Raw genomic sequence first — 27,143 nt, 5'->3', positions numbered from 1 at the left:
AGGCAGATAATTCGATTAAGACAATTTAACCTTAATATATTAATTTTTTTATTAAGAGCAAAAACATGTGGTATAAGATAAGATCATAAAGATAAATAAAAATAAGAATCAGTAATTAATTATATGATTGATGATATTCTTGTGTATAATTATTGGCAAGATTTTGTATTTTATTTTTATACCTATTATTACATTACAAGGTCTTTATAAAGGAGAAATTTACTACTCAAATTTTAATTTATAAATAAATATAAAAATAGTCGAATAAAAATTGTTTTAGAACTGGTATATACTAAATATTCAGATATACCCGGAAATATTTTCTTCGCTTTCAAACATTATTTGAATAAATTATAAAAATTTTTATTATATCATGAATCATACCCAGAGTCATATTGTAAATCATTATGAAGATTTTTTACAACATTTCAATAATAAAGTAAGTCCCATATATAATAATAAAAATTTTGTCATAAATATATGGCCACGGTTAGATATAATTTGAACTTCTATGTAATCTTAATTTTTTAAATTTAATTATTTGTGATAAAACCACAATATTTTCTCGGAGTGTTGATGGTAATGAGCATCGTAAAAATCCAAAATTAAATAAAATTTTTTACTAATTATATTTAACTTATCTATATGTTAGGATAAGATCATCGAAATTGATGGAAATACATTGACGATCAAAGGTCTGTACAAACTAGGATACGAAGACTACAAAATAAAAGTTTACAATTTAACCACTTTTATTGAGTCATTATTAATGATATATCATTTTAAAAATTCTAGTTGTCGAAAACATCTGAAGAAAAGGTCCAAAAAGCAAGAAATGTAGTCGAGAATGTCATTAAAGATAATAAAGGCGAGTGCAAATATTAATAATATGTAATAATCATATAATATCGTTCATTATCTAGTCATCAGTTTTAACAAAATAATTAAAATTTGTCAATATAAATATGCTACTTTTCTATTAATTAATTTTAAAATAATGTAAAACTTTGTTATAAAATTGTTTAACTTGCTGTAATTGTAAAAATTACATAATGATAAAATTTAAAAAAACAATTACAACGCAATTCAATCAATTTTATAAGAAAGTTGTTACAAATATATGGAAATGTTTTACTATTTCTTTTGGAACGCCTTTTACCAGTTAATTTACTATATAAAAATTAGTTTTTAAACAATAAACTCATGAAATTATATTATTTAGGTAAAGAAAGAAAGAAAGAAATCAAAAGTTGACAATTTAATTAGTTGCTTTGTTGTTAAATATTTTTCTCCAAGTCAATGACAATTATAGAGAGGGGAGGCAAAATATTCTCAGCACTAGGACTAGTGTTGTTAAACTCCTCGATTTGAGGCGATTTTAAAAATGGTGAACTCAATATTTATCCAAAAAAAATACGCACTGAAGATTTTGGCCATATATGGTACAAAGGTTTGGACATCTATTAGCTAAATCCCAAGGCTTAGGCAATATTTTTCTGGCTAAAATATTGAGTTGGCCTTTTTTAAAAATCGATCGAGCCGTTTAACAACTCTCACAATAGTATCTACAATATTTAAACAAAAATTTAGGTTTTTATTGCCTTCGACTACCTTCTAGTTCATTTTTAAGAATTCAAAATATATGTTCTATAGTGATTTTTAGTATTAAAACAAAAATAGAAATAAGTAAAGTGCATTTTAAATATTTGATCATCTGATGTCAAAATGTATTTTGTAAAAGAATATCAAAAAATGGTTTCCGTGCTATTCTGAATCGAATTAAAAATAAAATCGAGCTAAGTTTAATTGATCTTAAGAATATTATTAGAAGAGATGGAAACTATACCCATTGTCCCCGATCAGAAATGTTTCCCGTTTTTGGATATTCAGATATGGAAACATCTTATTTTTTTGGCCTGGAACGTTTTCGATTTAATATTTTACTTTTATTTTTCATTAAGTTGACTGGTCTTTTTTTACTCATTTATTTATATTTATTTTCAATGAAAATATCTGATTTAAATCCCTTATTTTTAAAAAAAGAAAGGATGACTGTTAAAATTTTAATTTATAAAAATATATACAAATTTAATTTTTTTTTAAATATTTGTTTAGACATTCTGTATATGTCTTAGGGGTTTAGCAAATTCAGGATTACGTTTTATAAACCCGGGTTTCTAGCGAATTTGTTATAGACCTGCTAAAATAAATTTTTATTTAAACTCACAAACATTTATTTAAAAAAAATTATTACAATTGAAACAAATCATCTCAATATATATGCTTAAAATAAAAAATATTCCTAATTTTAATCAATTTTTGATTAACATCTTTCTCAAGGAGTATCTTGTTTATTTTTTTTTATTTAACCTATTTAAGATTAAATATTCTTTATTCGGTTATTTACGAATACGAATAAGGAAAATATATTTCGCCGAATAATTTTTTATCCCATATTCGATCAAATTATTCGCATTATTTAAAATTATTCTTAAATATTCAGAATTATTTGTAAATATTTAATATTACTCTACTCGCAACAAATATTCGTAAATATTCAAAATTATTCTATCATTATTTGTATAAATATTCAAATAAATAATTCAGAAAATTATTCACAAAATTTTTTCCATATCTATAAATCTTTTTTCTAAATTTGAATGATTTTTTTTTCATTTTTGAAAACATTTTTAAAAAATTTAATTTTATAATCGAATAAAGTTTTTATTTTTCGAAAGGATAAATAAAAAGGAATTATTTGATTTGAAAATACGAAATGAATATGAATAATGTAAATATTCTATTATTTTTGTCAAATCAAAAATAAAAAAAAAATAAAATCCATATCATAATTAGCAAAAATAAGAAAATCAAAAGTATCTCTTCCCCATAACCCCACCCCTCTCCCTTCTCATTTTATTCAAATCATAGCTAACTACCACCCTCCCTTCAATTTCAATGATAATCTTGCGTCATACCATCCCTCATCCCAGAATAGAAGTCCCTGCTATCAATACCAATATTATATGTATTTTAATAGTATGTAAACTAGCCCTACTCTTAATGCTTTAAGATACAATAGTCCTAAGATGTAATAAAAAAGCTGCTGAATTGTTTCCTCACATTTTTACAAAAAAAACTTAGTCACTTATTCTATTTGATAGATAGTTTAGGTGATTTACTAAGAATTTTATCTGGATGACAAAACACTAGTCTGGGTTTAATTTTTGGAACCTCCTCGACCGAACGCAGCAATATTTCCCCAATATGAATTCTTTATTATGTGGAACATTTTGAAATTTCTTTCGATCATAAACTTTATGTTATATTTTATTTTTAAAAGTACGGAATTAAACTTTTAGAATGGGGAGGTCAAAATTTTCAAATGATTTAGAGAATGTAATATATGGTAGAATGGATGATTGAAGTGTTATATCAGTCAGAGAGACAAATCAATTTACATTTTACAGTATGTTAAAAAAATTATGAAAGGTAAGCAAATAATGTGGTGAGAATCTCTGTAATTTATAAGCTTAAATTATTTGAATATTAATTGTAATTTATATGCAAATTTTTTAACACTATTTAATACACTGAAATTCCAATGTTCATATAAAATAACCAATTTTCTGGAGAACTAAGAGATTCTAAAAAAAGGTTCAAACAGAACAAGTTAAACCGGTATTAACCGTTATTATTTACCGAACCTGAATCGCCGGGGTGGCCTAATGGGTAAGATGTACGATTGGAAACACGAGTATGAACAAAGACGCAGGTTCAATCCTGGTAAGGAACAAAAAACTTTCAAGTTTTTCTTCGATGACTGATGTGTAAAGACATATGGTATGATGAATTTCGGAGCTTAGAGATGACACCCCGGTCACCGACAGGCTTGGACAGCCGGGTGCTAAGGATACCTGTCCAATAAACAAAATGACAGAAATAAATGGAAATAAGAATATGAAAGTTAGGGCGTTCCCTCCATGCGACGCGCAGGGTGTAGACCTCCATCCTGTGAAAAATAAAGTAAAGGTCAAAGCAAAGAAGACAAGACTGGCAAGTTTGAATATTGGGACGCTTAAAGGTAAGACGAGAGAATTGGCATTAATGTGAACAAGAGAAAAGTTGATATAGCGTGCATACAAGAGACGAAATGGAAAGGACAGAAGACTTTGATGATTGGAGATGGGTATAAATTGTACTAGAATGGGCTTGTTAGCAATAGGAACGGTGTCGGCATCATCCTCAGTCAAGATCTAACCTCCTCAGTTGTAGAAGTCAACAGGATCTCTGATAGACTAATGAAGATAAAACTCTGCATTGGTCAATCAATACTACACATCCTTTTAGTATATGCTTCTCAAACGGGTTGCAAGAAAGAAGAGAAAGATGACTTTAGAGCTATCCTTGATGAAGCTGTAATGGAAATCCCTAAGGATTACCTAGTCATAATTGGTGGTGACTTAAATGCGCATGTGGGGAAAGCAAGAGATAGCTACAAAAGGCATCATGGTGGTTTTGGATACGGAGAAAGAAATGATGAAGGAGAGCATATACTGAAATTTGGGCAAGCCTTCGACCTTGCCTTAACCAACACCTACTATAGGAAAAAAGACAGTCAATAACATACGAAAGTGGTTTAAGGAAAACACAGATAGATTACATGCTAATCTCTCGCAGAAGATTAAAAGATGTAATAGACTGCAAAGTCATCCCAGGAGAAGATATCGCCGCGCAACACAAGCTACTAATCATGGATTTACAAATCTCAAATAAATCCACTCAAAATAAGATAAAACTGGAACCATGCATCAAATGGGGCAAATTAAAAACAATGACAGATGCCTTTGCAATCAATGCAAACATTGAAACAATAAATTCCTCACAAGTCAGTGAAAAAATCTGGACAGACCTTTCATCCAGATTAATAGACACTGCCAAATCGACACTAGGCTTGACAAGAGGAGGCAACAAATCATACAAAGAACTATGGTGGTGGAATGAAGAGGTACAAACCACTATACAGGAGAAAAAAGCCCTTTATAAAATATGGTACAAATCCAAAAACGCAGATGACAAGACAAGATACAAAAAATCCAAAAGATTAGCTACAAAAGCGGTGGCTAGAGCCAAATCTATGGCATACGATGACATGTACGAAGATCTACATACCAAAGAAGGGCAAAATAAAATATACAGATTAGCCAAACAGCGAGAAAAGAACTCTAGGGATTAATGTCACATTGTCTAAAACTATACGAAAAAATAATAGAAAAAAGATTAAGAGATATAATCGAAATAGGAGAGACACAGTTTGGCTTTATGCCTGGAAGATCAACAACCGATGCTATCCATGCAATTAGGCAAATGAGTGAAAAATACAGGGAAAAGAACAAAAAGCTACACATGGTCTTTCTCGATCTAGAAAAGGCCTTCGATAGAATCCCAAGAAAACTTATCTGGTGGGCGCTACGCCAGAAAAAGGTTCCCGAAAAATATATAAGAATAATACAGGATATGTATATGGGCACAACAGGTCCGTAGCACAACAGGTACTTCAGCAGGCTTCACAATAGCCGAAGGAGTTCATCAAGGGTCGGCTCTCAGCCCACTTCTCTTCATTACAGTAATAGATGTATTAGCACAGTCTATACCTCAAACAGTCCCGTGGAATATGATATTTGCAGATGATATTGTGATACTTGCCGAATCCAAGGATGAAATGAAAGAAAGGAGTGAGTTGGATAAATACCCTAGAAACGCACGGATTAAAAGTAAATAGAGAAAAGACGGAGTATATGGTGATAGGAGGAGATGAAACAGAGAGTATTGATATAAATGAATGGCAGATATCCGCAATTGAAAGCAGCAAATATTTGGGCTCCACTATATAAACAAACGGCACAATAGAAAAAGAGATAAAGAGTAAGATTAATCAAGGGTGGTTAAAGTGGAGATCTTTATCTGGAGTGCTATTTGACAAAAGGATCCCACACAAATTAAAGGGAAAAATTTACAGTTCCATAACACCAGCTATTCTATATAGTTCGGAAACATGGCCAACCAAAGAATCAGACGAGGGAAGTCTATATGCTGAGGATGATTGCTGGGGTAACAAGAAAGGATAAGGTGCGCAGTACAAGAATACTAAATAGTTTAAAGGTAGTGCCCATTAAGACTAAGTTAATGGTAAATAGACTTAGGTGGTATGGGCACACAATGAGAAGGCCTATGAACTACATAGGAAATAAAGTTGAAAGTTTGGAAGTGATGGGCAAACGTAAAAGAGGAAGGCCAAAACTTCAATGGGGCCATAAAGTTAGAGCCAATATAAAGAAGTATAAAATAGATAAAAGAGATTGTATGAATAACATAAAGTGGAGAGATGTTGAAGGAGCTTACCACCAGAAAAGGTGAAAGCTAAAAGCAAAAAAAAAAAAAAAAAATTTACCGAACCTGAGCCGTTAAATATTTGTCACCCAAACTAGAACTTAATCTTTAAAACGTCTAACCAGTTTTGACCTTTTGATATTTTAACTCTTTTAAAGATGATCAATGATCAGTTTTGACAGATAAGTATTCGTAATTATTTTTAGATGGGTATTTGACGGTGGCAGCTACCCAATTTAGGATATAGAATTTTCAGTAATCAACTTATTTGGGGGTGTGTAAGGTTGAAATTAAATTGGAGAGAGGAGTTTCTCAATATCAGGGTGGGGTTTAGTTAATCAGCATAATACGGAAGCTAGCTCTTATCACAGCTCTCATTTTGCGATATAGCTCCGAAGCGTAATTCATCGCTGAACGATAGCATAATCGTATTATTTAACATTACCTGTTTTGTAAATTACGCATCGCTTGAGCGGCATCGAAGACACTAGTCGTGATAATGAGTCAATATATGAGCGTGATAGAAAAAAACGCTATACTTAAAATAAGAAATATTTAGTTCTAACTCAAATTAAATTTAATCCCGCTGAGCACTTTTGTCATATTCCTACTGACTAAACCCTCCTCTCTGCACATCTTAGGATTATATTGACATTTTCACTTCAATGTTTTCAATAGACTATACAAAGTTTAATAAATAGTTGATGAATATTTTTTAAAGAAAAATTTATTTTTATTTTGTAGTGGTATATGCGATAACGACAGGTATAGGAAAATTTGCTACAACAACCATACCCAAGGAAAATTTAAAGTCTTAATTTGATACTATAATATAAATATAGATAATTTTTATGAGAAGAAATAAAGTATTAAAATCATATTTGATAGAGGCAGTTTACATAAAATATACTGGGGTGAATTTCATTATTTGACCTCCACAGGGTAGGGACTAGTGACTAGCGAATGAGTATAATGACAATTTTTGAATATTTTTTTAAGAGTTTTAAATACTCATGTCTATATATATTTTTTAATATTTAAAATATATATAGTATGTTACAACTCAACATAATCAGATCCCATTCCGCAGGTTTAAAACAAAATATCGATAAGGTTTTTCAGAAATAAAATAAATTAATATTTATTATAAAATATTTATATTTTGTATCTCATTAAATCAATTAAAGGTGTTGGCGATCCATTAAGCATAGCTAACACTAAAATGTTGTTCGCGCTAAGAATCAATGTGCTTGCCAAGGGCTATAGCGGCATAACCTTAGAAACTTTAGAGAAATATATTGATGCTTTTAATAGTAAGTTTGTAATTGTATATTAATAATATGGTAATTATTTCTATGCAAATATCCCCAATTTTTTCGAATAGCCATTTATTTTAATTATAGAAGGTCAAACATCCATCCCGAACGGGATGTCATCTTGTCCAAGATATAGAGACTTGGAACGCGCTTCATCCAATGCCTAGCATCTTGGGGCACGTTCAGGTATGCAAAGCGTTTTTAAGACACGTCCCGGTATAGCGTGTTTTTAGGACACCTTCCGGTATAGCATCTTTGGAGCGCCTTCCATTTTTTTATAGTCATCAGACCTAAAAGACGAAATCATTTTATTTATAAATATAAAAATATATTTTAAAAAGTCAACGGCTTAATTTATAAAAACCGAAAATTTCATTAATAAAAGTTAGATGTGCCTATCATTTTTTGAATAAAATAATTTATTCATACAATAATATCTTCTCACATTTTATAAATGCAAGAAGACATTCATGAGAATGATCTTCTAGAAATAAAGAAAATAGATGGCGCCCGTATCCAAACCTTTTACAATCCCAAGATTAAAATAAATTAAGACAAACCTTGGATAAGGTCCCGGAATTTTTCATGAAATGGGGGGTCATTTTATTTAGAGTGCCCAATATACTTTGGAGGTTATATTTTTTCATAAATCAATACAAAAAAATTGAAGGCCAATTTTGGGTCCTAAAAAACTTTGGGTCGTAGCTACTGAGCTGCCCTGGATTCTTGGACTAAAAATTAACCTAGTACTAGAATATAAAATTAATATTGACCTCTGCTGGTTACTGATATGGGAAAAAAATATAGTTACTAATAGTAACTTACTATTAATATATTATTATGATGGAAATATTTGGACGTGAACGCGTCCAGTCTAAGTGGAGCTCTATGTGATGCCTTCCTTTAAAAATTAGAAACGGGAACTGATGATTACCTTCACTTTGTAATTTATAGATGTAAAAGTAAAATAAAAAATCACGATTAATATTTGACTCAACTTGACATTTAGCTACATATAATTTATGCATATAGGTTAATTGGATTATTTTTGGCATGGATTTCCTTCCCCCCCCCCTTCTCCTCCAAGTTTTTGATTAGAAGTATTTATTATAAATATATACCATTCGAAAGAAATAATTTTTACTACAAATTTAATAATATAACACTTTGTTGACCATAGAATTACAATACTATTCTGTGTTACAATTAAACTGATACCCCCTTTTTTAGCAATAAATCTGTCAATTTATAATATTTTATAGATAGAGAGAGGGATAAATTATAAATGATTTCCACAAATTCTATTAACAAAGTCAAAGATTCAAGCTGATGTTCAAAATACTCGACATTAGCTCTAATACATGCTCTAAGGCGATCTCGCCATTAATTGATTGCACAATCAACAATTCTTTGATCAAAACGATTCCATTCTACACTGGTTCAGATGGTCAACATCACATATGCGGGTTTTATAAACATTTTTGAAGGAAGCACCATATATTGGAGTCGACCGAAATGAAATCAGGGCTTGGTGGGCAAATGAATGGGTGAAATAAAATTTAGAGTTTCTCTAGAAAGCAGGTCCACATGGTTTGATGAGCTGGAGCACTGTCCTGCTGGAATTTGAAAACCCGATAGTTCTTTAATAAGACAATAAGTGCTGGCCGAGCAAAACGTCACGATATAAGTACCATTAATTTTTAGTTCAGGATCAATAAAGATGAACTCTGTGCAGCCAAGACTAGATACCATTACGAATTTAGAGAAATTTGGACGAGTACGAAGCAATAGATTGACTACAGCTTGTTTATTTCTCATTGAAACTGTAAAGTACTCCCTATCGTTTGCAGATTTACCTGTGGACTTATTGTAAACAGTTCTTCATCCGTGAACCATATAAAATAAATTAACCTCTGATGAGTAGGTAGCAGACGGGCAATTTTATTCACATCAGTTATGATCTGGGCTTATTTCATTTTTAGACATTTCAGCTACTGCAGCGCTTTGCCGATAATTCAATGCGCTGAAGTTTAAGAAATATCAGTTTCCCGGAATACTTGACAAATTGTTCTGTTAGTGACAGGGTTTTCTTGGCTCAATACGAGTGATTTCTCAGAGCCAACATTTTCTGTAGAACTAGCTGTGCGTGGTCTATCACCATCATACCGTTTTTCTGCTAATCCGGTAGCATCAATTTTTACAATCAATCTATTCAAGGTCCCCGGCTCTGTTAGATTTTTCTTGTTTAAAAATTTATTTAAACTCAAGTCACCTTTACTGAAAACAATTTTTTTTTAAATTATATGCTTTAATGTAAATTTTAATAAAAAATAAATTTTTATATGTTTCTAAGTTCGAATTTGTTTATCTTTCTCTCAATCTATGAATTTTATTTGATTCCATTCGGAATTGACTGATTTACTGCTTAAATATAAAGGGCATCAGTTCAATTGGAATACAATCTATGTTTGAAAAAATAACAAATATATTATGTTAAAAAAATTAGGGAATCTTTTACCATACGTTCCAGAACAAGGTACCGTGGGAGCTAGTGGTGATTTATGCCCGTTAGCGCATTTAGCTTTAGGTTTGATAGGAGAAGGTCTGATGTGGAACTTTAAAGAGAATCGTTGGTCCGAAGCAATTGATGTTATCTAATCTTTAAGGATAAAATATTTAAAAAAGAGTCTTATTAATTAATTAGAGATATGGTGTCCATTATTTTCATTTCAAAAATGATTGGTAAATTCTATGCGCATTTTTATGAACATAACCAGAGTTTGAAACAAATCTTCAAAAAGATTTTGAGCAAAAATCTTTTAGGATTTTTTAAAAAAAATTTTGATTTCTTCTTGAAAGATTTTTTATGCAAGAGAATTACAAAAAAAAATTTTAAAAGATTTTAGCAGGTAAAATTTGAAAAAATTTCTCTACTTTCTTAAAATATTTTTGAAGTTTTTTTTTCAAACTTTGTGTACATAACTATTATTTTATTAGAATTTGAAGTATATTATCCTGATTGTTATGTTCTATCCCCCCCCCCTTATTTCTTTTATTTTTGTTTCTCCGTTTTCCCATCTTCCTTTATTTTGTTATGAAATTAATATATTATACCTTATTTTTATATTGCATTTGAAACTGGTTCTTACCAGTTTCATGAATGATTATATCGCGATTAATTAACAACTTTTTTTTCCCCTTTTGTTTTAAAAATTATAAAGGTGGAAAACAAAATATCATTAATTATTAAATATTTTTCGTGCGTTTTAAATAGAATTTCTTTTTTTTGTTATAATTTCACTTATTCGAATAAACTTTGAAACTTACGTTGTCCAAGTGATTCCATGACTAAATCGATAAAACCCGGCCCCCTGGATCTAGTCATTGACCATCCCGGACCCCCGATCACGGACTGTATTAATCCCATTCAGACTGGGGGACCCATCGGTCCAAACTCAACACTGATATATCCAAACTTGAGATGATTTTTAATCATTATGAAAAGATAAAGATATATTAATTATTAATTTACATTCCATGTTTTCTCAAATAGATATTGAAAGAGAACGACTATGAACCAATCCAATTAAAAACCAAAGAAGTAAATACTATCAAATATTATATATTAGAGCCCCTGATATACCTATATTTATATATAAAAGGGCATCGCGTTGATAAATGGAACATGTTTTATTGCTGCCTTAGGATGCGAAGGTATTAGATTCTTTAAAATAACAAGATATAAAAATAGTATATGCCATTTGAGACTAAAAAAATTTTTACAGCACTTTATAGGGCAGAAAAATTGGCGATTCAGGCCACAATCATATCTGCAATAACATTAGAATGTTTGAAAGGATCCTATAAGGCTTTCAGTGCAAGTAAGTTTATTAAAAATATAATGCACTTAAATATATCATAATATATTATTTTTATAATTTAATTATCATGATAAAGATATTCAAGATTTGAGGCCTTACCATGGTCAAAAGATGATAGCAAGTTTACTAAGAGATCTTCTAATATCTGAAAATAATCCATCTCTAATAGGAAGTATATGCTCATATTCATATGATTAACTATAAAATTATCTCTTTTTAATATCTTGATTCTTTAAAGTTAGTCATACCTCTTGTAAAAAAGTGCAAGATTCTTATACACTCCGTTGCATTCCTCAGGTTATTTTTGAGCGTTAAATATTTTTTAAAATGCGTGATTAGGTTCATGGAATTGTTATAGATACAATAAATTTCGTCAAAAATATCTTGACCATTGAAATCAATTGTGGAACTGATAACCCTGTAACAAACAACTTAAAAACGTTTAATAAATAATTTTTTTTCTTACAGCTCGTGCTACCGGATACCGGAGAAATTATATCTGGTGGAAATTTTCATGGTGAATACCCAGCAAAGGTAAATTTTTTAAGAAAAAATACAGATTCAATTAGAATTTTGATAAAGTGAAAATTCGACACAGAACTATATAGAATTTCTTCCAAAATCTTGTATTCTTAGAATAAATGACAATTAATTACTTTTAATAAAAGACAAGATATAAAAACATCGAATTATGGAATATTTGATTCTTTTCATAATTTTTAATTAAATATACGGATAAAATATCAATAATATATTAACCGGCGATTACTGCGAAAGGATATTTCAGCGAATGTTATACTGCGACTGTAATATAAATTTTTAAGCGATTGCAAAAGCGCTTTTATTTTTTGATAAATTTATTTACTTTAACCTATAATGAATCTATTTACTTTTTGCATGATAAATTTAGGCTCCTATTTAATCGCTTCAGTAATAAAACTGACATGCTCAGAAAAAAACCGTTAAATGCTCATAATAAATAAATAATGCTCAAAATTATTTCTTAAGCTCAGATAAAAAACAATTATTGAGAAAAAATACGAATTACTCAGTTATATAACTGAAATACTCCGATTAAAATGAATCGCTAGTAAAATGTATGGAACGCTCAGAACTAGTCACATAATTTCTCAGAAATATTTTCTCTTAGTAATATTGATTTAAAGAATTTGTAAAGATTCAAAATTTTCACTAAATATATTGACCCCTTCCGGTTCCCATGGACTTCTGCACCCAATTTCAATGACGATTACGTCATACCCCTCTCTGTAGCTGCTTTCAATCGTTAATTCAACAGCATTAATATTGGAGGTCTGCAATGGACTGGTTTTTGAATTGAAGGCCCTTTCGCCTAATTGTTTTTAAAAATTAAACTCGCTCTTCCGCCTGCACATAGTTTTTTTAAACCGCCCGCTCTTTCATCTATTTGTTTAACCAACCTAAAAATTATTTGAGACTTGGTTAGTTTAACTCTTTATTTATTCCTATTTTAATATTTTTATCTAAACTTAATGAATATGCAATATTATAAAAAATATTTTTCTGATTATTTTAAATTTACCAGACCGCTCGTTTATTATTTTAAAAATGGGTTAAAATCCCGTCCATTGCAGACCTTTAATTTATATAATTGTTTATCAATATTAACCGGTTTATATTATGAGTAATTACAAAACAATTTTAATGAATAGCTTGATTTGTTATTTATTTTGAAACAAAGGCTTTGGATTATCTGGCAATAGCTATCCATGAAATATCAAGTATAAGCGAGAGAAGAATAGAAAGACTAGTTAATACAGGTGGTTTATTTATATTTGATCTAGTATTTATATATATATATATGCATATACCCCCTAGAATCGTGCCTAGAGTCAAGTTTTTTTGGTTAATTATTTATATTTAGTATCGAAGCCTATATACCCAATTAATAAAACATTATTCATTTTTATATATAACAATAAAAAATTGATTCTGTGTGACAAATTGTATTTTGGTTTTTTCTTTGAATAATTAAAGTCTCATTAGAATATTCAAGAGGGAGGGGGTGAGCGAGGATTGGTTATCTTCTTTAGCAACTATTTCATTAAAAAATAAATAGTCATTTTGAAAATGTTAATTAAAAAAAAGAAAGGCAAAAATAGCAAAAAAATTAATTTTGAGCCCCCTGAGATTGTAAGGACTAGTGATGCCCTTGACACAGCCATCTATAATGATTGTATTTATATATAGATTTAAGTCATTTACCACCATTTTTGGCACCAGATGGAGGTCTTAACAGTGGATTCATGATGGCACACGTAACTGCAGCTTCATTGGGTAACAATCATTAAATAATGGGTTTGGTAATTATACTATTGAATAAGATAAAAAGTTTTGATTAAATCTCTTACAATATACTTATAGGATTTCAAATTTAAATAACTTAATGTGCAATATAAGAAAATCCATTTTTTATAATGTGTCCCGATTGAACTGATACCCTTCTTTGTAATATACCTGGCAATTTTAAAAATAATACAATAAAATTTTATAGTTTGACAGAATGATAAATTACCAATGTCTTCTAAAAATTTTATCAAATTCTATAAACAGTAAAGTTATGCACATTCAGAGTTGGTCAAACATAATTCGAACTTACCACATGTAAAATTTATTCTTTATTAAATTTAACCAGATAATAACAAGAAAACATCAACATTTAAGATTAATTTGAGTCAAATGTTGCTCAAAATGCCCTCTATTAGCTCGAATACATCAAGTTGCTGTTTGCATCGCTTATGCGGGTTTGGTAAACATGTTCTTGAAGGAGGTTGCATATTTTGTAACCGAGCGAATTAAGATCAAGGCCATAGTATGCATAAATAATTATGACCCTTGAATCGTTAGAGATGCCCCTGTGAAGCTAGACTTGATGCCCTGACTGAAACCATGGCGGATTAAGAGAAATTTGAGCGAGTACGAAGTAATCGATTGGCCGCGACTTGTTTTTCTCCGATTAGGTCCTGGGCTTATTTCTCTTTTAAAAATTTTAGCTCAGCTCTTTGTGGATACCGATGCACTGAAGGCGAAATACCAATTTATCGGGATACTTAACTCATTGTTCTGTGGGTGCTAAGGCGGTCGTCTTGGCTCAATACGAATGTTTCAACAGAATCAACATTTCCCATGGTACAAGCTGTGCTGGTCTACCACCACCATACTATTTTTCTGCCTTTCGGATAAGTTTTTCAATTAATCAATTCACAGCTTTGATAGACTAGTTTCTGTCAGGAAATTCCTTCAAAAATCTTTTGGCTCCTTAATGTTATCTTGTTATAAAATTTTAATCAAACTCAAGCCATATTTAGCAAACCATTTTGTTTTATTCGTCTGCTTAAATAGAAATGAAATGATTATTATGACATATTTTTTTAGTAAGTATATAGTTTGCAAAAAAGTATTTTTTAACATTTTATGTTGGAAATTTCGAATTTTGTTTGTTCAATTTTGAATATGTTTAACTTTGGACCCTGTTGGTAGAATTTAATGAAATATGCTGAAAACATTGATAATTTCTCCTTCTGTTAATCTACAAATTATTAAATTATTTTTCGAATTGACAGATTTATTGCCATACCAACATCAGATCAATTAGGACACCGATCAATTGGGACACAGTGTATAAATACATCCATTTTTTTAAATATATTTAGTTTCAGAAAACAAGGTTTTATGCCACCCATCATCTGTCGATTCGCTTTCCACGAGTGCATCTAAAGAAGACCACGTGTCAATGGGCGGATTTTCGGCTAGAAAAGCTCTAAAAATTGTGGCTAATGTGGAAAATGGTATCAATTCTTTTAAAATATTAATGCTCTTAAAATTATATTTTTTAAATAACGTTAGAGATAGGGTGGCCAAACAGTCAAGACCCCCCCCCCCCCGAAAGATGGTCCATTGTTTTTTTATAATGACGCAGCTATATTTTAACATGAGTCACCTAAGACTAGACCCTCTTTAATTTTATTTTTAAAAAACAAATAATAAAATTAAAATACCCTCCTTAAAAATTTTGTGACACTTTTACCTTAAACCTCTCCTTTCGTTGTAGTGATCCCTGGTTGATTCCAGTCTTAATATATCCTGAGAATTTTATAACGATATTATTTCACCAATTATTTTTATTTTCTATCTTGGGATTCATGGTTTCACTATAATCATTTTAATGTAGTATTAGCGATAGAGTTATTGGCCTGTTGTCAAGCCTTAGAATTTTTGCGCCCTTTGAAATCGACTACACCAATTGAGGCTGTGCATTCTTTCGTCCGCCAACATATAAAGTATTTATAGATATACTAAAAAAATGGATACATAATTGTTATATGCTCGATATTTGTTAAAGGCTAATGTTGATATAACTATATTTAATAAATAAATTTCCTTCAAAATGATATAATTATATTAATTATATACCATGTTTATAAATTTAATTTTATACATCTAAAAATATTAAATTGTTTTATATTATTACAGGAAACTTGATATGGATCGTCCTATGTGGAAAGATATAGAAATTGCTAGAAACATACTAAGAAGAGGAGAAGTAATTATAATATTGTATATGCTCATAATGTCATGGCCTAAAAAATTTATAATTTAATTTGTACATCAATTACAGTAGCTATTATAAGAAATTGTATTTATTTTTCCTCGAGGATTTTTTTTATTTAATTTTTTAGCTTCCAGATTTTTTATTCATATTTTTTATCCAAAAGATTTTGTTTATTTATATTTTTCTGTTCCATAACTTTGGTATAGACTTCAAACGATTTATAAATAGTAAGAAGTTGCTAATTTTTTCATAAGCTACAAATAAAATATTAAAACATTTGATGATGGGAATAGTTTTATTATTTATTTTGATCAATATTTTGCGTGAGCATAAGCAAAAACGGGTACAGCTGGATGGACAATAGATAAACATATGGCTCAAATGATGCTTAGTCATTTTTTATTTGGCAGGCTGCAATGGCAACGTATGCTACTCCTTTGATATTTGTAGCATTTAATGTACGCTAAAAAATTGTGCCATACTTTAGTGCTTCGTTAGTTTAGTGCTTCAATATAGTATAGTAGCCGAAGGTAAGGAAATAATGTTGGAAACAAAAATAAACATTTTGTTTAACATCAAGTCTAAAAGTTGATCACTCACGATGGAACATATATCATTCTTTAGTGTTTCATTAGTAGAGATTAGTGCTTTAAATCACTTTAATAGCCGAAATTAAAAATTAAGAGTAATTTGCGAGAAAAAAACAACATAAACAAAAAATGGCGATGTGCCAAAACAAAAACTATATAGGCACTAAATATTATTTTCGACAATACTTAGTAATTAATATATTTAAATTCCGCTATTAATTTGGTAAACCACCTTATAAAAAAAGTTATAAAATAAATATTATGACGTCACGATTTAAGCACTAATGATGAAACTTATATCATTCGTTAGTAAATTTTAGTGCTTCAATCAGTTTAATAGCTTATTAAGTCATTGAAATTGATTTCACACATTTATTACAATTTTATACCTCTTTATTCATCATCTACATATATATACAGTAAAACTTGCATAATTTTAGCTCTTGGTAATGGGCAACTCTTTCATTTGACCGAAATTTTGAGTCCTTATCAAATTCCTATTAACTAGTATCTTGCTTAACTTCGGTTACTATACTGATTAAAGCACTAATAAGCACTAACGAAGCATTAAAAAATAGCATAAGATTCATCTTTAGTGCTTCCAATCGTTCGGCCAACTTCACGAAGCTAAAAGAATTAAATTCAAAAATTTGTCTATTTTTTTATCCAAATCATCCTTCTTCCATATAATAAATTTAGTTGTAATTGTGGTTGGAATGCTTTATAAGAAAACACTAAAATTTGTAAAATATAATTATATTATTTTTTGTCATTCATAACCCGCAAATATTATATACTTATATAATATAATATCGGTAAAAATATTAATTTTTTTTAATTATATCGTGCATCTTAGTTAGTACAAATAAACACAACTGTTAAAATTCATATTTTTTAAAAGGTTATAAAAAAAATTTTTTCTACCAAAACATTCGAAAAAAAATTGTAAATTTTCTCATGGTTTTTAAATTTAGAAACCCATAATAAATTTGTAAATCAAATTCATTTAAAACCAATACTGGGTAATTCGCAATAAAATAATATTTTCATAGGAAAAATATGGCATACATTTTTTAAAAATTATTTAGTTCAATCTGATATAATATAAAAGAGGTTATTTCTATTTATAAGTCAAATTAAAAAATACTATATACTAATTTATAATGTTAAAATGCTATTATATAATTGTGCTAAATAGAACATTTATCTAAAATAACATTAGATATGTTCATTTAAAATAAGGAAATAATTACACTAAAAATAAAATAATAAAATTAACCACACTTGAAGAATCCCCTTAACTTTTACTCTCAGGAATCAATCAAGTTAGTTTTTTAGAATCAATAATTATTAGCCTAGGGATAAGTTTTATTTTATGAATAATAGATAATGAATATAGTTTACTTGATGGTTATAAGTTATGCTTTAAAGCGTTCTAGAATTCACGATAGTAATATAGTTTTATTCCCATAAACCTAAAGAGGCCAACAGACTAGATAAATTTTGAATCTGGCTTTAGGTTGAGAGATTGGATAAGTTTGAATTTTACTATTTTACATTATTTTTAAATATTTTGGACTACACATGGGTCCAAAGCTGAGTATTTGACCTAACCTCATTTTGATTTTTCCAATTCTACATGTTTTTAATTTACTTGGACTTAATAAGTTCAATATCTTTGCTAGTGTGGAGGCAGGAGGCATAAGCAGGATCAGCATGTATTGATTTAATTTAATCACCTCTATAATATTCTCTATTTGGAAAAAGCATTTTTAAAATTGTTTTTTATTCTCATTCATTAAAATATGTTTCTTCTTTCTCTTATTTTTCAATTTCATTTCAATCATCGTTAACCTTATATTACTATTGGGGATAGTGGCGTAGCTAGGAATTTTCCTTAGAAGGGGTCCATACATATAAAAGCCTGGGGGCTTCGCCCCCAGACCCCCTTTAACGGACCTTCGGCCGGGTTTATCTTACAAATTAAAACCATATCTTCGATAATATATAATAAATATATTTTTTAAATGCATCAATAATAAGTTATTATAATTTAGTAGATTATTCTCAATGACTTTATAATAATACTATCCGGAATAATTTCAATAGTAATATAATATCCTTCCATAAATATCAAAACTAGAAAAATATAAATATTAATGATATTTATTTGATATAAAGTCACTTTTAAGACTTTTGAGCGTATAATCTAAAAAAAAATTTTGCTCTTGGATGGGTCCAAACCCGAAAACCACCCCCCGTAGCTACGCCACTGATTGGGGAGAAGCATTTGAATATTTGAAAACACTAATAAATAAAAAGTTTAGGAAATATTTTTCGAATATTTAAAATCACACCATGCATATTAAAAAAATATATACTTTTACACTTAAATTATATGAACTAGTGACAATAATACTATTTTTAAATTTCAAAAAGCAGATTTTTGTGAATAAGTAAATTTGAAATATTTTGCGTGGTTTAAGGAATATGATTATAAAAAATAGTTATTATACCTTTAATTTTCAATGAAAGGGAAAATTTTATTAGGTAAATAAATATGGGTTTAATATAATATAATATACAGTTCTATATTTATTTTAGATTTTAGATCTGATGAAACCATTGCTGAAAAGTTATAACGATTTTGATCTCGACTATCAAAAATATCTTGAAAATAGATAAAATAATATTACGAGTTATTTTATTTTTCCGATTTAATTTATTGTCATCTAAATAACTATCCATATTTTTATATTGTAAGAATATCATTTTTGTAAATAAAAAATTAAATTTTCGCATTCTGAAATAAGTTTTCTTAACAACGTGCTGAGATTAAATAATTATTTGCAAATGACCCCCCTTCTAAACTTGTATAAAGAATTCTCGAGGCTTTTCTATAAGTGGCTAACAACAGCGACACGAGTTCCGCCATAAGCTAATTTCGTGACTAAGCTTATATAAAGAATTATCGAGGCTTTTCTATAAGTGGCTAACAACGGTGTCACGAGTTCCGCCATAAGCTTATTTCGTGAGTCTCTTGGTATGTTATTAGGCGCACGATATGCTTTAATCTTGTAGAATACTGAGTTATTATATTTTTACTATACCAAGCTTTGAGCCTCGATTCAAGTTTCCGAAATTCTGGCAAATTTAAATATTACATGATACGTTTAAGGCTGTACCCTGGTTTGTCTTATTTTTAAAATTTATTTCTGTTGAGACAACTCTCCTCAGAATATGAACTAGTACACTATATTTTGGTTTGTTTTGATAGTGTACTAGTTGGTTTCTTTTTAAAAAGAAGGCTTAATAACCATCTAATCGAAGCACTTTTTTGTCTGTCCTAAAGGTTCTTAATTTTTTAAAATCTAAATAGAGTGAATATTGGACAGTAAATGGCATATTTTTAAAGAATCAAAATGTTTTTGTTTAGAAATAAGTATAGTACATAATACAATTTTGTAATAAAGCTAATTACTATTCACAAAAATTTATATGGGCTTTTATATATAGATAAAAGTGTCTATACTCTATACCACACCCTGGTATATTAATGGTACACGTGTGTGGGGGAGGGGGGTGCAAAAAATGTAGTTAATATAAAATATAAAGCCTAAGCTATTAAGTAATTACTATGAAGTTGGATGAGATGAAAATCGCATAAAGTATTGAATAAGAATTTGAAGAAATAAGGTCAATTGTTATTAATAAATTTTATACATTATGTAATTGTTGAGTTCAAAGTCAAAGCAGATCTTTATGAATTTGATATTCGCATACCTTGACTTACACCTATGCGCATCGTTTATATATATTCTAAGGACAGTAGAAAAAGAATATTATAAAATCATTATCTAATATATTTTGCTTAAGTGTTGTTAAAAATTTCGAATTAACGGATTTAAAAAAGCGGCTAAAATCAAGATTTTAATCAAAAATATTACATAATCTTCGAGATTTTTATTATATGAGAGCCTACGTTTTGCCAACTATTGGCAAAATCTTGAGAACTTGTAGGTTATTTTAGGTTATAGTTTGTTAGCTAAAATCTTTATTTTTTATAAAAACTATTGAATCGAGGTTTTTAACAATAATACTATTTTGGACAATTTTCGATGTCAAATAAATGAAAAGTTCATGATTCATAGAGAAACCATTACAAAACTAAGTAATTTGTTAATATATTGAAATTACTATATATTTTGACCACTATATTCAATTATCACTTACACAAATGAAAGAAATTTTTTGTTTAAGAACAATCAAAACTTGACATCATGACTTGGGTTATTTATTTAACCGATTTTTTTTAAAAAAAAGAGGCTAATCCGCGTTTAAAACAATTTTAATATTTGAAAATCTCGCAAACTCACTTTTTGAATATGGCAGCCTTCAATTATTTAAAATATGTTATTTAATTCGTTAAGTAAATAGTAAATGAATATTTAAAAAAATGTAGGGGAGACTGGGGTTAGGTAAACCCCAGGGCTTGGCAAACCATTTCATCTCATTTTAAAATTAAATACACCAGAAGGTTAAAATTTTATCCTAATATAGTTTTCATTAGTATACATCTATGGACAAAATATATTTTGAAATAATTAATTACTAAAATAAAATTTTGATGACATTTTCAAAAGATTTTTACATGACAGAATTTTAATTTTTATTAAAATATATAATCATTTATTTATATGTAAATTAAATTTTATTACAAAGTTTAAACACTCTTCTATAATTTGGGTAAGTTTTATGAGTATTTATCAAATCTAGATATTATTTCAATCATGATTTGTCAATTTAAAGCTAGCGGGGTTTGCTAAACCATACACGTCAATTATGGCAATTAATAATGAAAAAAATTTCAAAATCTTGAAAAGGCAATTTCATGCTTGTTTATGATTGGTATTTAGGATTAATGCTAAGAAATCTTAATCTCTCCTTAAAATTCATATTTTTTTATGTCCAAAATGTTTATTAATTTAGCCAAAATTAAGTTTCAATTTTTATCTATAATTAGGTTCAATTTATAAGTATTATGATATTTTGAACAATAAAACAATAAAATTATTCTATACATATCATTATTAATAAATAAATATGCATTTCAATTTATTATGGCCTAAAAAACCAATGGTTTAGGAAGCCCCTTGAAGTGGTTTGCCTCACCCCGCTATTGGGGCTTGTTTAACAAAATTTTTACTTTTACAAAAAATAAAATTTAAAAAACTGATTATATTCTTAAGGCACCTTTATAGAGAATTGTTTTAGGTATCCAATCATATATTGTTTTTTATATTATCTATAAAACAACAAGAGCTATAGCCAATTATGTAAAAATTGGTTCGACCGACTAACTCCACGCTCCCCTACAATATTTATTTTAATATGAATTATTGGTTAATGTTAGATATCACGGTCAACATATAGAAATTACTAAACGAAATTTTTAATAAAATGTGATAAGACCTATTTTATAATATTTATTAATGAAATCAGGTGGTTGAGTCCGATCGACTATATATCAGCACCCAAGTATTAAACCGCCATGTTGGTTTCAGAAAAAATAACATGATCCTTAAGGAATTCGAACCCACTAAATATTATAAATAAACAAGTATTGTTACCTTAATTTAAAATTTGGTCCGTTCAATATCACACCATGTTATATCTAACATTAACCTAAATTATTCATAAAAAAGGATTAGATAAAGTTAATATGTGAAAGCTTAATTTTGCTTTTCTATTGAAGTAACTGCTATTTGTTTGTTTTCAATAAAATATTGCATTTGCATGAAATAGAGGGAGGGGAGGAGGGGGTTATAAATTTTTGGAGGGGAGTCTGGCCTTCAAATTTATCTACTGCTTTGTTTTTCAATACTCAAAAGAGTAGAGTGTTTTGGAGTGCATAAATCTATGGAAATTATGTCGAAACATAACTTTGCATTATTAGCAAATGAAAAAGAAGACTAATCACAGATGATTTTATATCATTAATAAAAAATAAAATTCATCACAAATTATAAACTTAGCTGATGGGAGGTGGAGGGGGTCAGAAAGTAACTGCCCTCCATTTTTAGTCTTTTTAACTTATTTCAAAAATAGCTAAACCTAGTTTTGCCGAAAATGATATCTTAATTTTCTTTAAAAAGATAGCTCAACATAAAAGAAAATGAGGAAAAACATGCATCAATGCTTCTGATTTTAACGGTCACGCCGGCTGACCGAGCCGAATCAGTGGAATAAACAACTAATTAATCTTAAGAATTTGTAATATTAATATAAGTCACTTTTTGCCATCATAATGCAATCAAAATCTACCAAGAAAAATGTGTCTCTCCCTCACGTGAAAAGTCTTATGGTCTTGAGCACTCTCTTTGCTCTCCAAAGGAGAAAATAGCATTTTAAATTCGATTTCTATCGATATTCAATTTTAATTGGTAAAATAAATTAAATTTCTTTTTTTTTTGAGTTTTAAGCATGATTCATAATTTTAAAAAAAAATTATTATCACGAATAATTATTTCAAAGCTTTTTTTAGGATGAAATTTACAGTTTTTCATATACAATAATTAAAAATTATTATTGATATGATTTAATTATCAAATTTTGAAGAAAAAAAAATAAAATTTAAGAAAAATTTTGGGAAAAATAAAAATTTGTTTTCAAAGAATTCTGGGCCTGGGATGGTTAAATGATTTAATGAAATCATGAACTTAAGTATTTTTTAAATAAAAGGATTAAAACAGCTGAAAGCTTACAATAAATTGTTATGATTTGTATATTTAGAAAAGGATCGAAAGTATGATCATTTCTAAAATAAATTGAATATTAAAATAATATAAATACTTTAAACATTGCTGAAAACTTGGATTAGATGTGTGCAATGGGCGAGTTTTATGCCCACAATCCCGCCCGCCCATGTTTTTAAAAATATTTAATCAGCCAACCCAATCCGCCTATCGTTTTAAAAAATATACCCACCCTCCGGTCAACAGTCTAAAATTCTTTGCCCGTCCGCTTGCGCATTACTCTAAAGATTCAGTTTTAGCGCTACACCCCTATAAAAAAGTTTTATAATTTAGGAAATTATTATATTAATTATTAAGCATTAAAAAAATATTCAATTTAATTAATGGATATGGAATTTTTTTGATCAAATAATGAAAAAAAGATAAATATAAAATTAATATTTATTGATATTATTTGTAATTATAAAGCAAAAATAATAATGAATCCACATTTTCTAAATCCAAACACATTCTTATTTGTTCCAAAACTTCCAACAATGATAAATTCTAGTTCAGAAGAAGCATTAGTTGCGGGAATTGTCAAAATTTTTCTATTGTTTTAAAATTTAAATTTTTAAGAAAAAAATTCCTATATTTTTGTCCCCTTCTTACCTTTTAGAGAAATAGCATGACCTTTCCCCCAATTTTAGGAATATACATTACAGCATTAGTTAAGTGTCAATATCTAATAGAAATAGCAATGTACAGGAGTATCTAATATGGCGAATTGAAAATTATAGATCAAAATTGAAAGTTAGGATATAAATGCTTGAACTTACTCACAGGCTTTTTTCGAGATTCGATATTCAGGTATTGTTTAGTTCTCCTTGGGCTTGGTACGATTAATCATAAATTTAATCAAAAAGTGGGAAAACATTATAAACTATTGAAAGAAAAAAAAATCGGTGGAGAAGAGTTTTGCCACATTGGTAAAAGCAGGTCCCATAAAGTTTATAAAAATAAACCTAATGAGGCTTTCCGATAGATGGGAATAAAATAAGTTATTCACAGATAATTGTGTAACTTTTTCATCTGCCTTCTTAGAATTGAAGGAAATATTATCATACTCATATTAATTGTAAATCTAAAAAAAAGTTATTTCAGCTGAATATCAATCATTTCAAATGTTCAGCATTTTAAAATCTTAAAAACATGAAAGTTAGAATATACATTTTTAAAAGAAAGCAATAATTTTAATAAACATAAAATTAGAGCAAATACACCTATTACTTTATTTTAACAAATAAAATAATTTTATATTTTTTGTACAGCTGTGAAATGTGATATGATATGTGTCAAGGTAAACTATAAACTTTGATTGCTAGTATATTTGATGGTCCCTTTCCATTCTATATCTTTTTTTCTATAACTATGATTAAATTTTAATATTTATATAATGTTAACCTCGATATGCCAAAATTTGCATGTAAAATAAATTAATTTGGACAATAGTCTTATAGCGAAAAATGTTTAAATAGAATATTTTGAACATAATCTATCTAAATAAACGTTTTTTTTTCATTTACATTGTTTATTTCATGTTCCAGAACCTACAAGCCTGGCCTAGTATATGATACAGCTCGTATATCAGAGATAAAGGAGCAATTTTGGAATCAGGGGGCTTAAAAATCTGCAAATATTTTAAAACCCAGGCCGGGCCAATAAATTTAAATTATGTCAATTAAATTGTAAAATCATATAATAAATTATTACTGGCCTATTCATAATTTTAAAATTTTGAGCCCCGAGTTTATAAATAAAAACCCAGCTGGGCCGAACTAAAAATATTTTTTTGTCTCAAAAAATTTGGACCAGCTTCTATTAAATTGGTAAAATTATATAAATTGGAACATCACTCATTTAAAGGGTCCAAGTAAATATGTATAATATATGTCTGATAATGAAATCATATAGCGAACTAAATTCGATATCCTCATTAAGTTCGCGGTAGAGGCAGGGTGATCCTCTAACAGGTCGCGGGGATGTAATTAAGTCATTAAAATTTCGGGAAGGAGGGGAGCATATTATTTAACACACATAGTCTCCCCTGTAGAACCCTGAAAATTCAATTATTTTAGATCAGAACACGGCCTTAAGTATTTTTTAGATTTTTAGGTCCAAGGTCAGCCTATTATTTATATTTCTTTTTTAAGGTCATGCCCAACCCTAAATTTTTTATAAGAAATATAAATTAAACTCAATAAAGAGAAATGAAGTAAATTATTAGTCGCTCTGTCCTGGGACATGGAATGGATGTTCCGAAAATTCAATAATTAGAAATATAATATATATAATTTCTCTCACAAATAAAATAATCCCTTTTCTTTCTTTCTCTCTTTTATTTTTTTTACTCATTATTACGTATTATATATGAGAGTGTAAAAAAAACATTCCTTTTTTTTCATCCAATTTAAAATTTTAAGTAAAGCTAATATTATAGTATGGAATAAAAGGTTTTTGATTTCAATGAATAATTTTATTACCAAGCTATTATTGATTATTGACTGACAAGTTTTTTTTTGACACCCAAATTTATATTAATACCAGGGCCCAAACCAAATATAAATGATATCTAATAATTAATATTTTATATGGAAAAGGATTCATGAATATAAATAGCATATGAATTAAATAGAAATAAAATTAAATATTTTATCTCAGGAAAGCAGTACGGAACGTTCCAAAATGTGGAATGGAACGGGAGCATAATTTTTCTGCAGAAGCTGAATCGCAGAAATGCCTTTATTCCGGGCCCATGGGTCTGTCCTTATAATAGACAAATTCTAATTATCATTTTATAATTTGATAAAATAAGTTCATCATTTTCTATCTTATTTTTTTTAAATATTTTTCAAATCCGGCGCTGATTAAATACTTTGAATTTTCTTTTTTTAGTTTCGGGTAGAATTTCAAGACTCTATTCCTCAGTATTTATTTTATAGTGACTCATTTTATATATTAATCATCATGGGGCTTCAACGTCATTGTAGGGGAATCTCTAGGGCTCAAAAGTAGGATTAAATAAAGTAAATAAAAGCGAGTATTAGTTATTTTTGTCTGGCTTATAGAAGTTTATAGATGAAAGGCATAAATTAGCCTAATTCTAAGCTTCAAAAAAATTGCAAAATAACGGCCTAATCCGAAAAATTAATTTGCACAAGTTTTTTTGGCCCGGTAAGAGAATATTTTCTTACCATCGCTTTGAGTTGACTTTCAAGTTTAAAATGTATAAAAAGAAGACAAAGAGATTATATAAATTAATTTCCTTATAATTCAGAATATTCGTAATAAATATTATCCTGATTATATGTGTATATGTTTTTTTACAAATTCTCGTTAAATATTATTTAAAAAAAATAGTAAGCACATTATCTATGCCTATATTTGTACATCGATAACTTTTACAATTATACTACACATATTAATAATTGTGATTTTTCTGTTATTCATTTTCTTATTTTTTTAAAACTTAATTTTAAATAATTTCCAACGTTTTATTTCTTATTTAATAAAATAAATAAATAAAAAATAAAATTAAATTAAATTTTCCAATCAATAAAATATTTTCTGAAATTAATTAT

At 28.5% G+C, this 27,143-nt stretch overlaps 1 protein-coding gene across 1 annotated transcript; it reads left to right on the top strand.

Annotated features, from left to right (window-relative positions):
* The first annotated feature begins 250 nt into the window (after positions 1 to 250).
* Positions 251 to 19,530, top strand: LOC135924728 (histidine ammonia-lyase-like). Its single transcript, XM_065459833.1, has 20 exons — positions 251 to 439; positions 653 to 733; positions 796 to 868; positions 7,135 to 7,201; positions 7,443 to 7,480; positions 7,578 to 7,703; positions 10,213 to 10,355; positions 11,260 to 11,307; positions 11,369 to 11,420; positions 11,492 to 11,587; positions 11,664 to 11,759; positions 11,826 to 11,884; positions 11,927 to 12,007; positions 12,056 to 12,121; positions 13,308 to 13,386; positions 13,817 to 13,903; positions 15,280 to 15,414; positions 15,798 to 15,906; positions 16,100 to 16,169; positions 19,373 to 19,530. Exons 1-20 carry the CDS (start codon positions 374 to 376, stop codon positions 19,451 to 19,453), a joined length of 1,653 nt encoding a protein of 550 aa, XP_065315905.1. The 5' UTR covers positions 251 to 373; the 3' UTR covers positions 19,454 to 19,530.
* Positions 19,531 to 27,143: the final 7,613 nt, after the last annotated feature.

Source organism: Gordionus sp. m RMFG-2023, chromosome 2 (genome assembly GCF_954871325.1).
Source record: "Gordionus sp. m RMFG-2023 chromosome 2, tfGorSpeb1-WG-v2, whole genome shotgun sequence".
In the NCBI taxonomy this organism is placed as follows: Eukaryota; Metazoa; Nematomorpha; class Gordioida; order Chordodea; family Parachordodidae; genus Gordionus; species Gordionus sp. m RMFG-2023.
The sequence above is the reverse complement of the archived record's forward strand: the minus strand, read 5'-3'. Positions and strand labels throughout refer to the sequence as shown.